The sequence below is a fragment of the Temnothorax longispinosus genome, chromosome 10, assembly GCF_030848805.1.
Source record: "Temnothorax longispinosus isolate EJ_2023e chromosome 10, Tlon_JGU_v1, whole genome shotgun sequence".
Lineage (NCBI taxonomy): Eukaryota > Metazoa > Arthropoda > Insecta > Hymenoptera > Formicidae > Temnothorax > Temnothorax longispinosus.
Genome location: NC_092367.1, coordinates 3455529 through 3473304, shown reverse-complemented (window position 1 = coordinate 3473304; position 17776 = coordinate 3455529). Strand labels below are relative to the sequence as shown.

Sequence of the window (17776 nt, the reverse complement as noted above, 5' to 3'; positions counted from 1 at the left end):
TTTTCAATACAGGTAGTTATAAAATCTATACCCACTAGAACGTTACGTCACAGTAATCTGAAAAAAATCAAATTTATTAATACGTAATTGAGTACTAACCATGATTATAATAATTAGTAACTATGATTGACATTACTTGAAATCATTACTCACATGTTATCAAACATATATATTTTTATTTGCATTAAGTATATATAAAAGCTTAAAACTTACAATTGCAAAACTCATGTGTGTGGTGATCTTCTACGAAAATTACGGTTGATATGAGACATACGAAAATATAGTACTAAAACAGAACAAAAAATGAATTGATAAGAGAAGAACTATTGTCGATAAATATATTGCCTTTTTCTTTTTTTTTCATATTTTTCATATATTATCTGTTAGCATTAAGTAAGACGATTTATTATTCTTTTGTTAGTCTGCATTATTCTTTCTCTCCTTGTCTGGCTTATTCATCGTCTTTTGCATTAATTCACTTAATCGGCTTGTATGCTGGAATTCAATAATTCATATATGTTAGACAGATAATATAGATCAATTAATTGGCTTGTACTGCTCGATAATCTACATATTATTATGTTAGCAGATAGATATTAGCTTTCATAGATCCAAGATAATGTATATAAATGTCTAAATATAAATACTATTGATACACGATACATTTTAAAAATAATCGTTTACCTCAATACAATTAACAATTTCTACTGGATATTTCATACATGTTCTTCTACGTATCAGGAGCATTCTTATTGCCATAATAATAATTATTCCTAAATGTTGACTATAAATGGAATAATTAAATTATAACCGAATGATACTGAAAAGTCAATAAGAATTTGACGACTGGAAGCTAAAAGGACGAAGTGAAATGTACAGGGAAATTGACGATACGATCTATTAGGTACAGTGAAAGATACGCGAATAGACAAGAATGAGTTTTAAATACTGATGCTTTATTTTATATAAAGTATTGTATAAATGTATAAACGCTATAAATATGTGGTATCTATCTATGGTGGTGGTGGGGTGCTAGTCGTGATCGCAAAGAAAGGGTATGACGAGGGCGGGCGGGGTCGAGGGCCGGCGACGGCGAGCCATCTATTTACATTCATTCACTCATGAGAAAGGCTGACCTACCATAATCTACCGGTCTCTCCTTTTCACTAACATATAACACGATTATATAATATATGTGTGTATATATACGAGTACACATATAGAAATATAGTGTATGTGTATGTGTGCGCGCGTGTGGCAATGTGTTCATATATACATATATATATGTATATATATATGCGCGGAAGTAATAGGTAATAATATGTATACATATATATAAGAAGAACATATGTGCGCATGGACGCGAGTAATAATAATATGTATGCTTGGGGTGCGGCGGTAAGTATAACAACATGCCGGGAACGCCATGGAAGCGACCCGTGGAAAAAGAGAGAAATAGATATGTGCGTGAAGAGCGGCGGCCTTACGGATGGTGGAAGACGTAAGAAAAAGAAGGTTTCAAGCCGGAGCAACAGTAGATGTTCAGAAAACAGAACAAATCCGGTTGATCCGACGACGAAGTGCCAAAGCTCGCCCACTCGCTAGGCTCATGACGGTGCAGCGTGATACGCGTGTGCGCACGGGGTGGCTTTGCGGCACACGGTCGCAACTCGGAAATGCGCGTCGCGTTTAAGTAGTGTTTGATAGTGTCCGAAAGACGACGTTCGCCAATTCGCGGGTGAAAGCTCGTCGAGGTACGGCGAGGTGTTCGTACGCCAAGACCGGTAAAACCGCGGCCCGCCGCCGAGCTTCCTTTATCGTTGGTCTCTCGATGAACGGTAATTGACTAAATTTTACCCGGTTGTATAGCGGGTCGAGAACGAGGAGCAAACGACGCGAGGCCGCGGATCACGTATGGCCGAAATCTCGGTGCCGTCCTCTCACGATCTTATCCGTCTGTCCTCCGGATCGCGCGCTTCATATCGGCTCGCGGTGTACGTATGCACGACCGATTCGACCGTTCCGTGTGTGTTCCGAGTGTCTGACTGATCATATCACTAAAGCCGAGGGCTGCACCGGCTATGTTCCGAGACTGGACGAAGCTTTGGGAAGAAGACGTTGAGCGCGTTTGAGGATCGTTCGAGACCGGTAAGTGACTGTGGTGGGTTTGCCGCCGTCGCCGAGCCGAGATCGCTGGGGTCTTAAAACGTCTACCACTTGATGGGCGCGGGGATGACGGCTCCGTGAGCGCCGAGTCCGGCGTGGATGGCGCCAGATGGTCCGTTGATCACAGCAACTCCGGCATCACCACCACCGAGGGCACCATATCCACCACCGATTCCAGCACCACCTCCGATGACAGCAATGGCACCAGCACCACCAGCGCCAAGGCCGAGTCCAGCACCGCCAAGGCCGAGTCCAGCACCGCCAAGGCCGATTCCACCTTTTGAAGAAAATATCGTTGATAGAAGACTCAAATATTTGGTGGATGTAAAAAGGTAAATGAGGAAAGAATTGGACATTAGAAAATTTCTACTGTCTTTAACATGTAATTACTTTTATGTAATTTGTTTATCTGATTGAAAATGTGTATTACCGAGACCAGCACCAGGCGCGGCGTTAGCAGCAACACCAGAGCTTCCGTCATCACCGTTGATGCCACCAGATCCGGCGTAGAAGGCAACACCTCCGTAGCTGGGTCCAACGAGGTTAGCGGTAGCCTGGGATGGTCCTACGAGGGTGGCGGTTCCCTGGGACGGTCCAACGAGGGTGGATGGGCCGGCAGCGGGTCCTACAAGACTGGCGGGGCCAGTGCGGGGTCCACCAATGGACTTGGCTCCCTCCTGGGGTCCTACGAGATCAGATGGTCCGGTCTGGGGTCCAACGTTGGCCTTGGGTCCCTCAGCGGGTCCGATGTCAGACCTGCCACCATAGACTCCTGTGCGAGAAGAGCGAGCGATTGTTCAACATCGGGCGTATATTCTGCGTCGTTGTCCTAAGTAGTAATTTAGATTTTGGTACGTAGATACGCACCACCAGAGACGATCTGCTGAACTCCAGCAGCACCAGCCGCCGCCGCCGCACCAGCAGCATAGCTGGCACCAAGACCACCAGATCCCAAGCTGGAGGCACCACCCTGGAGGGAGGCAGCGGTTCCAGCACCAGCGGCGAGTCCTCCAGTCAGACCGGCACCACCACGCAGGCCGTGTCCGGTGATGGCCAGACCGGCACCTCCATAGCCACCATATCCGCCACCATGGGCGATTCCAGCGCGCGCCGTCGCGACGGCTAAGCAGGCGAACACAATCTGGAAGAGACGCGGGGCGTCATTCGATTAACGAGTCAGCGAATCACGAAGATACGCGACGATACACCGGTATTCGACCGAGACCGTTGAAAACTTTAAACGATAAGTATTGCGTAAGCTCGAGTTTCGATTTACGGAAACGGCTTGCGTGCGCGTCGTTGGGGCCTATCACTGTTACGGATCTAGATTTCCATTGGCTTGGCGCCGATTACCGGGTCTGACTACCGCTAGATCCGCGCAATATAATCGCGGCTTTCACTTTCGATTTCCGCGAACGTTGGTTCACGATCGCGAACTCTAAATCGAACGGAAACGGTTTCGCGCGCGCAAGAGAAGGTTTCCAGATCGCCGAGATGATTCGCGCATTTGCGCCGATTTATTGCGAGGGCGGCGGCGATTACGCGAACAAAAACGCAATGAGAAAGCGCCCGAGTGCATCGACGGGAAAATCGACGATATTAGATACCCGTAACTATATACGCGTCGTAACGTTTCGTAATCAACTTGATAGCGCCACGATTTCCCCTCTCCCCCTCCCTTTCGCGTCGGTTACTCTGGTCACCATTCCTGATGACCGTATTAGGAAAACTCTTCTAGGCCCGTTAATAGGCCGCTGCACGCGCAACGCGTCTCGTCGGACCGTAAGAAAAAGTAGTCGCGATTGCATAAAATCCGCGCGAAAACGACTCAACGCGAGATATCGCACGAAATTCGTAATTAATCGGTAACCGGTCATATCCGTTGCGCGAATTCGCGTATCTGAGGTCAAGATTCGAATTAGCGGATTCGATTTTTTTTTAATAATTAATCGAGAAACCTGTAATTAATCGGTTCTCAGAATTCTAAAAAAATTTTCTAAGATATGTGAGATCAGAGAGACAAATCTTGGCGAGTTACGTCACGTATCTCAGATACCAGATACGTTTAAAGTCGTAACGCTCACGGCTCGTAATACGGGAAGCGCGGCCTTTAGAAAGGAAGTGTTTCGCGCGACCGTAGAACCGTCGGGTTGATTAGATATATCGGCGATGTATATACGTAACCGATATTTCGCGATCGCGTGCGAGCGGTATTGGACGGGCGCGTGTGTCACGCCCGGTTTGAGACCGTTGCAAACTTAAATGGCACCGCGGCCTGGAATTATGCATATCTAACGACTAACGCGAAACTTTCACATCCCGTTTACGCGAAATGAACGACTATCTCGCGGCCGCGCGCGCGCTCGTGTGACGTGGCCGACCGAGCGTTCCCGCGACCTCGCGATCGGAAAAGGATCGATCGTGCCGATTTCAAAATCGCCTGCGCGATCGCGCGCGCCGAGTATATTTCCATCGGCCCTGAGGAAATTGCAAAGGCATTCCGAGATCTGACGCAACGATCGTTATCGACGATATTACTGATAATAATATTATTGATAAATAGCTAATTAGCGTTACGATTAGTATAAAAATAAAAATTAACGCGCGTTACATTTGCAGGGCGGAACGAGGCGGAAACGTAATTCCGGCGATTATCTCAATTCAATGGACGCTGTGTATGTAAATCGACAAGGAAAATCAAGAGAGATGCAACGGTAGAGGACGGCAAGAGTGACAGCGAAGTATGTGCAAGCAGTCGCAAGATTCGTGAATGAAGATGCGCCTATGCGGAATAGAAACCGGTCGCGGGTTAGTCCGCTTATTCAATGACGATGATGATACTGCTTACAACCGGTTTTCGCCGAGAGCGGTCGGCGCGCGATGCGGTAAGATTTCTTTGGTTTATGAATGAAAGTCGTCGGTTCGTCTGTTTGTGCGTCTGTCTGTCTGCGGAGAGAAAAACGACGAGAATATCCCGACCGTGACATTGAATCATCGTCGGTTATATCGCGGATGCAGTAAGAAACGCGAAGAAACGTAACGGGGTACAATGGTGACGTTAATAGACGTGCATTATTGACGCGAATAAAAGCTCTCGAGCTTGCGAGACAGTGTTTACTTTCCGTTTGCAGATACATCGCCATCTAAATACAATCTTGTATTAATCTAGTTTCTTGTTTGGTTTCAATTAAGAAGAATCCCAGAACGAAACATTATAGAGATAAGCGCGCTCTCAGAGATAAACTTTCGCAGCGACTACAAGAAAGGCAGAATTTTATGAGTAATTCCGTTAAGGATTCCAAGTAATTGAAGAATCGTTCAAAGTTTTGAGATGGACACTGTTTATTCACGGTAACAAAGACAAGTATCCGATCAAGAAACTACGATGATTTCGAAGAAACACGTAATTTTGAAGTAAATGAATAGCCAGAGCGACAAAGTTTGCGAGCAAAGATTGGATAAAAGTAACGGAATTGAAATAAAATCTGAACGAAGGGCGCGAAACGGCAAAAAGTACCGAGAGGTACTGAGAGACTACGAGTTAAACACCTCGCGAACACCTCACCAACCCCCGTTGCGGAATACTCACAAAGGCCTTCATGTTTGGTGTGTGTATTGGGCTGGTAGTCCGGTGAATGACTGACTTGGGCCGGGCCGGCGGGCCTTATATACGCCTAACTCTACTCTGGACACGCTCCACAATCACCATCCTTTCGAAAGCAAGCAAGGCGCTCCACCACCCTCCCTCCAGAAAAACTATAATCCACGTACACCGCGTACCAAGCGGCCGTAGCCCGTAAGTCCGCGACGGCGGCGGCGGCGGCGGCGGCGGCGGCGGTAGTCCCACCACCCGGTTCGGGGGCGAAGGGGGTCCCTCCTTTACGGCGGCGATGGATAGAAGTTGCCCGTTGTGGGTTGTATTCGTGTCCACGTCTAATGGTCGCAGCCTCCTATTCCTCCTGCCCCACCCGCGGCGGCGTTGGCCTACACGCTCGGGCTTCTACGCGACGGGCCACACCAAGTGCAACCGAGCACCACCCGGGTTACCTGGTCACCTACGGATACAACTCTCTTTCTCGCAGGCGTGGTGCACGGCATGCACGAGCGTTGCCACAGCTCGCATGCTAGCTAACGCTAACGGCGGAGTCCTTTCCGGTTACGGTAGACGGCGCAGGTGCAGTGTCGATAGCAGCAGCATGGTAGCACGGAGTGTGATCATCACTTTAGTTAATTGGGCAAACTCTTGTCAGTGATAAATCGTTGTTCGATTGCGGGATGGACTCACGTAGGTTTTCAGATGATGGGAGCATACGTTCTCCGTCAACAAAGTTTCGGGGTGTTTCATAAACTGTAGAGTGTTAAAGAAAAGAGTCTCGATAAAAATTGAAAACTAGAGTAAATAACTTTAACAAATTTATCGTAATATATAAATATAATAAAACAATATGACAGAAAAATATTATTGAAGATGTTTAAAAAGATCGAAAACCACAATAAGTCCAAGTATCTTTCTTTTTGACAACTTTTGATCCAAGCAATTTTTTTTTTGTAAAGCGAAATGATGGTTAAGTATATATTACACATATTATATTTGTTAAGAGAACGAAGTAACTGATAAAAATTACGATAGCATCGTACGATTAATGGAATTTGAAGTTAAGCTATTATTATTTTGTTGCAACTTTTAATGCTGATGAAATCTGAAGAGAAGATTTGACGGAGAGTCACGACTGTTGAAAATGACGTCCTGACCTCGAGGTCACGACACGGATCCTCGGTTAATTGATGGTGTCGCATAATGCGCTTATTTCAACAGTGCTCACTTTAAGATAAGTCGATTTTGATTTTCTTATTCATTCATTTGAATGCAGAAGATTTTTTGCGAGAAAAAGAGAGAGAGAGAGAGGAAAAAGTAGAAACTGGCAATGTCCGAATAACCGAAAGTTATTATTATTCATGAAAACTACTATCTGCACAATGCCCGAGTAGAAATCACGGTAACTCCGAAGTTTACATTCGGACACGAGCGGCTGTCACACGAAAAGTTCGTCCCGCCTGAAAAAAAGGAGGGAAGGAGATTCAAGAATGGTGAAGCACGATCCTGATTACGGCCCGTTCGTTACGTTAGAAAACGAGGCATTCGCAAAAGGAATTTCACGTTTGGCGCAAATGCTAAATCGTTCCAAAGAGTTAGAATTACGGGTCGTTGAATGGCCGTAAAAAAAAAAAAAAAGAAACAGAAAGACCTGAATTCTTTTCTAGATAGATTGCCTGCCGCTGCCGACGCCGCCGCAGCCGCTCGTTACTTATTACCTCAACCTACTAATTCCAATTGCCACAGTGTATTATGCTGGACATAAAATCGCAAAACGTAAGAGACAGGCTTAAAGAGATGTCCGTTGTCGTTGAGCGATTTGAATTATAATCATATAGTTTGTCTAGGGTGATACTCGACAATCCACATGTTCGATCATTTTTAAATTACATTATCTATTATCTCAAGAAGTCTATAAGTGCCATTTAATGGCTATTACAGTCGACCTTATCTTTATTTAACATTAGCGGCACACATAAAAGTATCATTCAAGGTATTAACTACTTTTAGTAATCTACATAATCGGTTATATTTTATAAAAATGTGGAAACGTGCAATTTAAAATGTTAAGTAGGCAAGAGATGGGATAAAAATGTATGTACGCATTATGAGCACGCAAAAAATTGTTTACGTTTAAACGTAATCGAGTAGTCCGCCCGCGCGTATGTATATTAGATATCTTTATGGATTATTAGTGCATGCTCGACGCATATTTCCTGTATACTTTCTTTTTTTAGCATACGCTTTTCATAAATCGGTATGTACGTAACAGCAGCGATGAACAATTGCTAATCTCAACCTTAAAGGTGCTGAAGTGCAGCGCGCCGAAACGTAACGCGGCTAATTGCATCCAATTAATTATTTTTCGTTTTCGAGCGTGATGCCCCGCTTATTATACGAGCCGCGATTTCTGCGGCGCGCGAAGTGAAAGCCATTATATTATTTGGCGCCCGCGAAAAATGTCGATCTATCGCGAAAGTCGCCCGCGCGACGTAATCTTTTCTCGTTCGGCAGTTCTGACCGGTTTCGAATATATAAACCTAATCCGATATATGTGTACGGCAGTTGCGCGTTCGGTTCTTGTCGGTCTCACCCTCGAACGAGCCAACAAACATTTCGCGCGCTGCATTAATTGTCTTATTAGCCGATTAATCGAACACTTATCTAATCAGGGGCGAGACTTACAATATCTCGCGCTGTAACCCGACGTACTTCATTCGTAGCGATCGAAAGAACGGATCCGTAATTATATCGCGCAGCTATCCGCGATGTAATTCGCGATATAATCCACGGATCTGACTCGTAATTTCACTGAGGATCAATTATCAATCCGTTGTCTCGTTTTGAATGCGATATTTCTACAGCTTGATTCCTGGCAATCACGCCTCACGTTTCACGTTCGCGACTTTTACACGTTTTTGCTATCGGAGTCCAGAATCCAGTTCCGCGACCGTTCTGAATTATTGAACGATTTTCAGGGATCGATAGAGTATCGATTGGCTCGCGTGGTCAATATTCAGGAATACGCTTCTGTGATAAAGCGACTTTCTCGGCGACGCGCGACGTGCAGATCCGATATACCCGTGAATCGAATCGAAATGGAGGCGCCGAGATTTACTCCGTTTGAACGGGGACGAGCGATATAGGATTACCTCTATATTAAAATTATTTTATCGACGAAGTTTATTTATTCAAATAGTTTGAGACTTTTATAACATGCACATTCGAGATGAGTTAAAATAAATCAGAGTTTATTTGGTCGTTATGAGTTCTTGCAGATTTCTGAATTGTGACTGTTATTACATAATAATTATAATAATAATTCCCGAGTTATATTAAAACTTATGCATGTAACATTTTAATGTCAAACTATTTATTGAAAAAATTTATTGGACGCGTCCATCAAACGTAACACTTTTCGTGTAACAATGGACTTTAAAATCAATGTATAGCATTTAATTTTTATATCTTTCTTTAATTTATCACTTATCATTTTTTTTCTAATTTCTCTTCATTCTCTTTGTATCAGCATTTTATTCTTCATTTTAACTCGATAGTCGACAGCATAAATGCGGGCTTGTGGACTATAAGTGGAGAATCCTAACTCAATTTGGTTTCTATTAATACCTCTTTTATCTGAATAATTCTACAAAGCTAAATATTCACGGTAGATTTCGTAATTACGCACACAGAAGCGCTCGTTTTCATCTATATTATATATTTATTTATTCAAATCAGGAATTGTGCAATATCACGAGCGGCGCGCATTTGCTGTGTGCGGGGTTTATGTATTCCTATCTACACATCCCAACCCCGGCAGCTCAATTTTCGCGAAGAATACCCCCTCGCCTAAGGTGACGACTCGCGCGCACATCGCTCCTCGCACGCGGCGTTGAGGCCTCCTGCAACATTGCATTTGCAAAGCAACAGCGACGCCGCGCCGCGCCGCCGCGACTTCGCCGCACTATAACGATGCCGACGCCGACGCTGTCGCGGCGATGCGCGCCGTGCTTTTGCTCCAATTTTTACATAACACGAGGATGTGAAATTGGAGAAATTTTATTCATGAAACTGTGCGCGTGGTGCGCACGATACGAGATCCGAACGAGGAAACTTCCTCCTATGTAATCTGACGTGATGATGCAGCGCTCGAGCGCGTTGTCTGGTAAACAGGACGGCTCATCGACAAACGCGCAAAAACAATTGCACGTACACACATGTATATTCGCTTGGTTAGCGCATTAGAAAATCGTTATAGCACCCTACCTGCATCTTGCGCAGAGTTCATGTAATGTTACGACCGTGTATCACGCGACTGCCAGTCGAATAAACTTGACTTTTATGCTCCTGTACACTTGGATGCGTCCTAATAAATAGAAGGTAAATTTCGTCCTTACACGTGTTATGTATTCGAATAAACAGTTTTTACAGCCAATTGTATGAGTTTAGTAGAATTTATAGCTGCAGAGTTCGTGACAGTAATGCGTCAATTGCTGTCAGGCTGAATTGGCTAAGTGGATTTAACACACGAGTCGCACTGATTGATTCATTAATTGATTCGAATTACTAACGTGCCGAGGATCAAGATTAACCTAATTTCGCCCTTAGATTTAAATCCGCGCACTGAATTTCTATCCCCGATGTACGCAACATTAGAGTGATCCATTTGCTCGCCGTTATTACGCGTATTAACGAAACAGCGCTGCATACACGCGGTTACGCGTTCAGTACCGAGTGTTCCAGTAACGATCTAATTTGCAAAACGCTTTCGCAACGAGCTATGAAATAAGAAAAGAACAGCGGTAAAACGGTGCATATTTAATTACGCTATTTATACTGCGTCATCCAGGTCAAGTGAGCCTGCACCGATTAAATGCATAAATAAGCTATTACGATTATATGATAATATATGATTATGGCTATGAGATTTATTAAGCAGATACTTGCTGCCGATAATGCTTAGTTGACAAAATTTACAGTAAAAAATAATGCACGGTTTTAAAGTGTCGTATTATACTACAATTTGTTAAAAATTGGTTGGTTCCTAAAATTCTTGATCATCAAAAATAGATTATCTTCCTCTGTCAGTACTTCACTCGCTCGGATCCACATATCATTTTGTGTTGGCATAACGCGCAAGCGAATTTGCGAGGTACGAGTAATTGCAGTTTATGTCAATTCCTATAATATAACGCGTAATGAAACGGTTAACCGCGGTACTCCAACGCGCGACGCCCCTTTAACGTACTAACTTTAATTGATTCAAGACTAAGTTGGAAATTTCGATCGCTTTAATTTTGACGTGTTCACCCTCGTTCGTATTTCGCCCTTTGATAACCTAGGCTCCTACCCCGCCTAAAACGAGTACGCATTAGAAAGTTAAAGTCGGAATTAAAGTTATCGGATGGCAAACATCGCGTTAAGCAATCGCATGCTTCTTTCACGGTAAGTGAAATCCACCAACCAGTGATGTGTTTCCATTCTGAAAATTTAACCGCAATTCGAAGAGCGCGGTTGTGCCTCTTGCGGTTTTTGCCGCGTCCGAAAGTTGCTCTGGATACGACATTTTTCGTTATATTTTATCCGAGCCCAGCGCGTGCTTTTCTTTTAAGAGCAGCGACTTAAAATTTAAGTGCAAATTAAATTTCATCCCAACCGACAACGATCGTTCGCGCGCTTTGACGTTAAGAGGTACTCCTATAAGCCGCGCTTAAGTTTTAAGTATACGGGCATTACAGTACGGCTCTACTGAGCGCGGCATTGTTACACCTTCAGTCACGTATCGTAGGTATCATCAACGTCTCTACATCTTCGTGCAGGTATAAACTTCCAACGAAGTTGGCGTGCGGATGCACTCGATGCTGAAAATTAAGCGCGTTCCGCTGTGAACCTCAAATCGATTTACCGCCTGCGGTATAGACCACAATTCTCAAATGCGTTAAATAATTATACAATTTTAGTACATAATTATAATATACACAGTTATATAGTTTCTTCTGTTAAATTAAGGGTGCGTTCCTTTTGACGCTTTCAGCGCTGAAAGCGTCGCTCCATCTCTATTTGATATTCAATGTGCAACGGAGATAGAATAATGCCTACAGCGCTGAAAGCATCAAAAGGAACGCACTAATATCTAATATCTAATATCTAAGTCAAGCGCTAATATTATTATATCAATAAAGATGACCATACTGTAGTATTTATTATCCATAAATGCGCATTTTTTAGAGTCAGTTTTATTTGAAAAAAAAAATGAAGTAAATAGAAGATATTTTAATTGAAGAAATATTAGATAATTCCGTTGAAAATGAATGGAAAGAAAAATGGTGGTCTCAAAAGGTACGGCGCGAGCGACGCGACGCAAGCCTCCTTGCACTTTGCTACACACCGCCGACCAGGCTAGGAAAGTAGTCTTACGCAATAGGCGGAGCGGGATAGTGTTGGGCTATCGCCGTGTTTCTGCACAGAACTGCCCATCATTTCCGTGTTCTGCCAGCCGTTCTCGGTCGCGAGCGCATTGATTCGAATGCGCCGGGCTCGTACGCGAATATCCGTCGCATTGGATACACAGTGCATTCTGATCGTTGTGCATTTTTTACGGACGATCGGAATGTGATCCATTATAGAGATCGACGCTCTATCGATTTGACGTTTTCCTTTGACACGAGAATGACGACACGTTCGAAGATATCGTCCGGATTGGATTAATTGCTCGCGTTCGGAATCTCGTTTATACGTCGAGCAATATAGTGGCGTGTGCAATCGTGAAATCGCGTTCTTATAAATAAACGGATCAATTAAAAGAGATCTTAATTAAGATCTTTACGAGAAGAGTGCGCAAGGATGATTTGATACTATAAAAGAAACGTATAGTGATATAGTAAACAGCCGCAGTGATTTTAATTTCCACAGCTGTACTAAATAAAAACTCAAAAATATATTATGAATATGTGTCTTATTTTATGCAATGTAAATATTCTCGTAATTTTAATTAAAATAAAGAAAGACGATAAAGAACAGTGACCATGAAAACGTTATCAGACGTTATCAGAAAAGTTTATCAGATTTATTTCAAACTTAAGGAATTTTTTATTAATAACATTTACAGATTTACATTTAATACTCTTTACTGAATAATAAAGATGAGAAACATTATTTCGCTTATCCGATTACTATTACTTATTATATCTGGACAAAGTCAGCCGTTAATTGGAATTAAGGACGCGCATGTTGCCAGAGAAATTAAAGGAGATTCCACTATTGCTCTTATAAAGGATAAAGATATATTAATTTCATAACGCTGTACGCAGTGGCACTAGGTTAAACCAAATGAAAATCCACATACGTTTCCTCTTCCCTTTATTTCATTGTGCGGCACACAAAATTGGGACGTAAATTCGGGAGAAGCCTTTCCAGAGAAGCTGGAAACAAAAAGTTTACCGGTTATCATTTTTTTCGCTCGTTTTTTCTATCGTTTTCACGATAGAGCCGCGCGAGAGCTTAGTTGACCGATCAGAGCGTCGATCGAGAGTTCGTCGTTCGTGCAAAACCTGTGTAGTCGACGAAAGTGGTTTCGCGTTGCATACGCTGGACAAATTCGCCGGAGAGAAAGAGAGAGCCATTTGAAGCGCCGATAATTTAATTTTTTAACGAATAGTATCGGGTGCGCTTTCCAATTGGAACAGACGAGACGACGAAACGATCCGAGGCCCGATAACATTTAGCACTTCCCATGTCGAATCGCACTTACAATTCTCCCGACGATATAACGACGAGTCTGTCAACGTGTCAACTACATTTTTCTAGTCACTTGGGGAATAAATTGACGTATGAGCGCGAATGTTGCGACAGTCTGCGTACTCATTTTGCAAAGGGATGTAAAAAAAAAGAAACTAGCGTAGAAAGTGTAGTTGAAAAGAACGGACCTCAGCAGCGGCATGCAACACAGCCGGTGACCAGGCTATAATTTCCGTGTTCTACTAGCCGCACGGTCACGCATATTCACGCATATAGTTACATTAGACGCCGGTTTCGTCGTGGGACTCCCTGCTTCGTTCTCTTCTGGATTAAACGTTTCTCCCGGAGCAACAACCACCGACAATTTGTACCTGACCCAACAGTCGTTATTCTCCCGGCCCAGTTGTGTTGCCCGACATCTTTAACATTAAGATTAATGCTGCAGTTTATCTTTTTATATACGATCTGTAAGTTTAGCTTTCTTGCAGTGGCGTAGATATATATATCCTGTTGCAAGAAGACGAAGATATTTATGTTCCTGAAGACACTGTCGATGGATGCTTGATTGGGATAATTGAGACACATTTTCACAAGATTGAAAAATATTAAATTGTACATATTATTGTGTATTACAAGTAATACACAATGTGTGTATTGTTTGCTCGCATCTCGTAATTTAATTCAATGTCATTTAAATCGACAATATTATGCGACATATAAAGCTCACCATTTCATATATAATAGATTATAAAAATATCAACGAGCATTTGCAACGTTCTTAAATTTCAGATTTCTACTAGAATCAAGATCAAATTTACTGTTCAATATTTCGTTAGCAGTAGCCCCTAAAGATTCCTATATACAAAATTCCACGAAGGAGCTCCTCAATTAAGTTAGGAAAATTCCATTCGAATATAAATAGATATCTAAAAGTCTAATCGAATTGATCCTTTTTCAAAGATTCCCGACTTCCATACGGAGTCTTCGCAGCTAGTCATTAACTGAAGCGTATATTTATTCGAACCAAAAACAATAAGGAACAATCTTTCCAATCCATTTGTGTTTGATCGCACGAGGCACTTTCCAAAGATTAATTCATTACTAGTCAGAGGATTTAGTAGATGTATGTATAAATACTATTTTTCGTGACAATAGTTCACAATCGTGCTGATTATTTCTACGTAATACTTATTTGTTTCGCTCGAGCAAAACAATGATGTAATTTTAATAAAGAAACACTATATGACTAACAGAAAGAAATATTCAAGTAAAATATATTAGTGTTGTAACGCGTTTAAAAATAAGTTTTTTAGACCTATATATGTTTTTATCTTGACAATAAATTTTTTTTTAGAAACTTGTAAAGTTTTCAGTAAATATTATATGTTTACTACATACTAATATTATATAAAACAGCCTTATTATTTTGTAATCTGGTCTCGGTTGTTTTCACAGATAATAAATCCACAAAGATTATATAAAGACTTAAATATCGCTATATATGTTTATGACATAATGGCATATTTTAATGATCACGCATAGAACTATGAAAGTAATGAAAGTATGTAAGAATACGTTGCAGCTGTACAGACTTCAACACAGAAAGAAAAATATTCTATATAATACTAAGATAATATATTCGCACAAGAAATAATTATCCATTGCGTTTAATTAAACTGTTGTCCTCGTATAATTTTTTACCTAAATTAATTTCATTATTAATAACTTAGCTGACCGATAACGTGTAGCTTCTAAAAATTTTGTATAGGCATTATGTGTGTATTTACATTATCGATCTTTTGGCATAGATCCTATAGGAAAAAATGAAGGTAGACTCGTTAATGCATTTTTATCTATACGACTGTCGCGAGTTGGCGAACATCACGCGATCGTAAAGCGCAACGTGATTCAGTAGCTAATTACCAATTCATAGTCACGCTGCAGGAATGAACGTTGTAGCAACTAGCAACGTTCTCGGCGAGAAAGAGGTTTTCGGAGCGCATGCTTTCATTACTTAACTGTATTAGGAAATCCGCGTTTTGGCCCTCTCGTGGCTCGCTCGCTGTCAGCGCCGGATTAATTTGCGAGGAAATAGGAAATCGTGGCTGGTATAACGCGCAATTTTAACGTGGCGAATATCGGGCGCGCGAGTAAAATTGACAGATGATTGCTCTGTTCCGGTTATATCACTTGGGCGAACCAGTACGTGAAACGACGCGTTAATAAGTCTTTTCTTAATCATATATTTAAGGAAAGCTATGCTAAGAATGAGTTCTCCGCGATTATGATCTCCGCACAGTTTACATAAGCAGTGACAGAAATTGATAGCTGCTATATATTACGTAATTGTTAATCCGCAAGTATGATAATCGGCCGGCGCGCGGTAATCGGTAAGTCACTGCGGCTATAATCAACGATTGGAAAATGATCTGTTACGCGATTTTTCGCTTAAAACATCCCGATTTGATCCTCCGTGTCTATACTGGCCTCCATTTACAGCGGACACGTTACGTGCGAAGGAAATACAATCGGGACGAGACCTGCAATCTCTATTCGCGGCGATACGCACACTCCGACATTCTCATCTCTAATCGTACTTAATGCTAACAGGGGATCGGGACCAGATGGATGCGTTTAGCACTTAATGCGCGGTATTGCGGCTGTTGTATCGAGTGCTAATAGGAGCAAAGGTTTATCGAGCGTGCGCTCAACAGAATATTATCCAAACTCTTCATTACCGATTCTTACTTCGCACTCTGACGCAATTACAAGCGCGGCACGTTTGTTCATCGAGGCGATACATATCTCTTATGTATCTAGCATTTCATATCTCAATCTCTTCGAGCGATAAAAAAAAGGATATATCTTATATATGGATATGTGATGACTTGTCAATGGCGTGACATTTATAGATGTGTAATTGCATTATGTGTCCCGAGGTTAGGCGCGTAAATAGCGTCCGTGATAGACTTTCTCGTGGATAAAGCACGTTATTCTGGTTTCCATCTGAGCGGCTATAAGCACAGGAAAAAGAAGAACGGAGCGAACAGTTCGGAACGTCATCTCCTTCTACTCATTAAACGCTCGTGCGAAATAAATTCTCGAGCATTCAAGTACAGGCACGTGTAACGACCACGGTATGCCCGGAATGCCGGTTGTCTTCGTTAATTTTCCATTTATGACTATATAGCGGCTAAAAGTACGCTCCACAATATAGATATGGCGTTAAATAATGACCATCGCCGTGCGCTCCTCGTTAAATATCTTTCAATTTCTCAAAAATTTCTTCATTAATGGCGCTACTATGTAACGCGCGCATACAGCGTTTGTTCTGTGTAATAAATTACGCGAATCACGAAAATTTTACAACGTAATACAGATTATCCTGAGCGTTACAATCACTCCTGATTACGATATTGATTTCAAGCTTTTCACATCTACATTGAACGCTTTTGTCGCTTGCTATTTTCCATATAAGAAGGACTAGAAAGACATTGAAACGTCGTACTTTTCAATTCTGAAATTCTCCAGACCGCACAATTCAAGTGCAACCCGTATGTACGATTTTTCTCGCCTTGCTCGCTGTCCCGTTCCCGATTTTTATTTTTACAAATCAGTTAACAAATCGGCGTCGGCACTGTTCCGTGCACGCGCGCGCGCGCGCACGCTCGGATACGCTACAATTCTCTCACATGCCTGCTCGCATATTAATGACTCCGGCGGGGCGACTTGGTTCGCGAGCAGGCGAGCGTAAACGTTGAATAATAACTGCATTCCGCACGCTGCACCGGCCGGCCGGTTGGTCGTCGTCGTCTACGTGCTAGTAGGCGCACGCTGCGTGTATATGCACGCATGACAGCGGCACGTAGCGTTGCATATATATACCGACACAGTATATATATTGCCGATGCAGGATAGCTGAGGAGGGTCTATTGGTCGCGCGGACCGCAACGACGATGGATTCGCGTTTTGCTCCTCATCATTTCCGGTCTGCACGCGGCGAGAACTGTCGATTATATAGGGATCGTGTGTTAGAGTACGCGAGAAATATTCCAGGATACTTCTTACTCACAAACTGCCTTCACAAGAATCAATTTGTCGCTGATTCTCGTCAATTGCGGAAATATTTAAAGTTGAGAAAGAGTCGCAAAAAAAAAATCTTTTAAATTAATTCTCCACATTTGACAAGCTAAGGCTATCATAGAAAAGCCGTAATCTTTTCTTGGAAGTAGAAAATTCGATCGTTGGAATCCATTTTAACGATTGTCCTCGTATCAA

General features: G+C 42.5%; 2 protein-coding genes across 6 annotated transcripts in view; both read right to left on the bottom strand.

The window, feature by feature from the left end:
• Nucleotides 1–17776, bottom strand: part of LOC139820212 (glutamate receptor ionotropic, kainate 2) — a 407847-nt gene that overhangs the window by 171499 nt on the left and 218572 nt on the right. The window lies entirely within an intron of this gene.
• Nucleotides 936–13124, bottom strand: Apd-3 (apidermin 3). Its single transcript, XM_071790362.1, has 5 exons — nt 13107–13124; nt 5756–6514; nt 3034–3307; nt 2597–2938; nt 936–2443 (listed from the first exon to the last, which is right to left on the bottom strand). Exons 2-5 carry the CDS (start codon nt 5765–5767, stop codon nt 2211–2213), a joined length of 861 nt encoding a protein of 286 aa, XP_071646463.1. The 5' UTR covers nt 5768–6514; nt 13107–13124; the 3' UTR covers nt 936–2210.

Excerpts from the sequence above, each read along its gene's own strand:
- Apd-3 (XM_071790362.1), bottom strand. Across the intron at positions 2,939-3,033 it reads TCAGCAGATCGTCTCTGGTG|GAGTCTATGGTGGCAGGTCT; the intron begins GTGCGTATCTAC and ends CTTCTCGCACAG. Across the intron at positions 2,444-2,596 it reads CGCGCCTGGTGCTGGTCTCG|GTGGAATCGGCCTTGGCGGT; the intron begins GTAATACACATT and ends TTTCTTCAAAAG.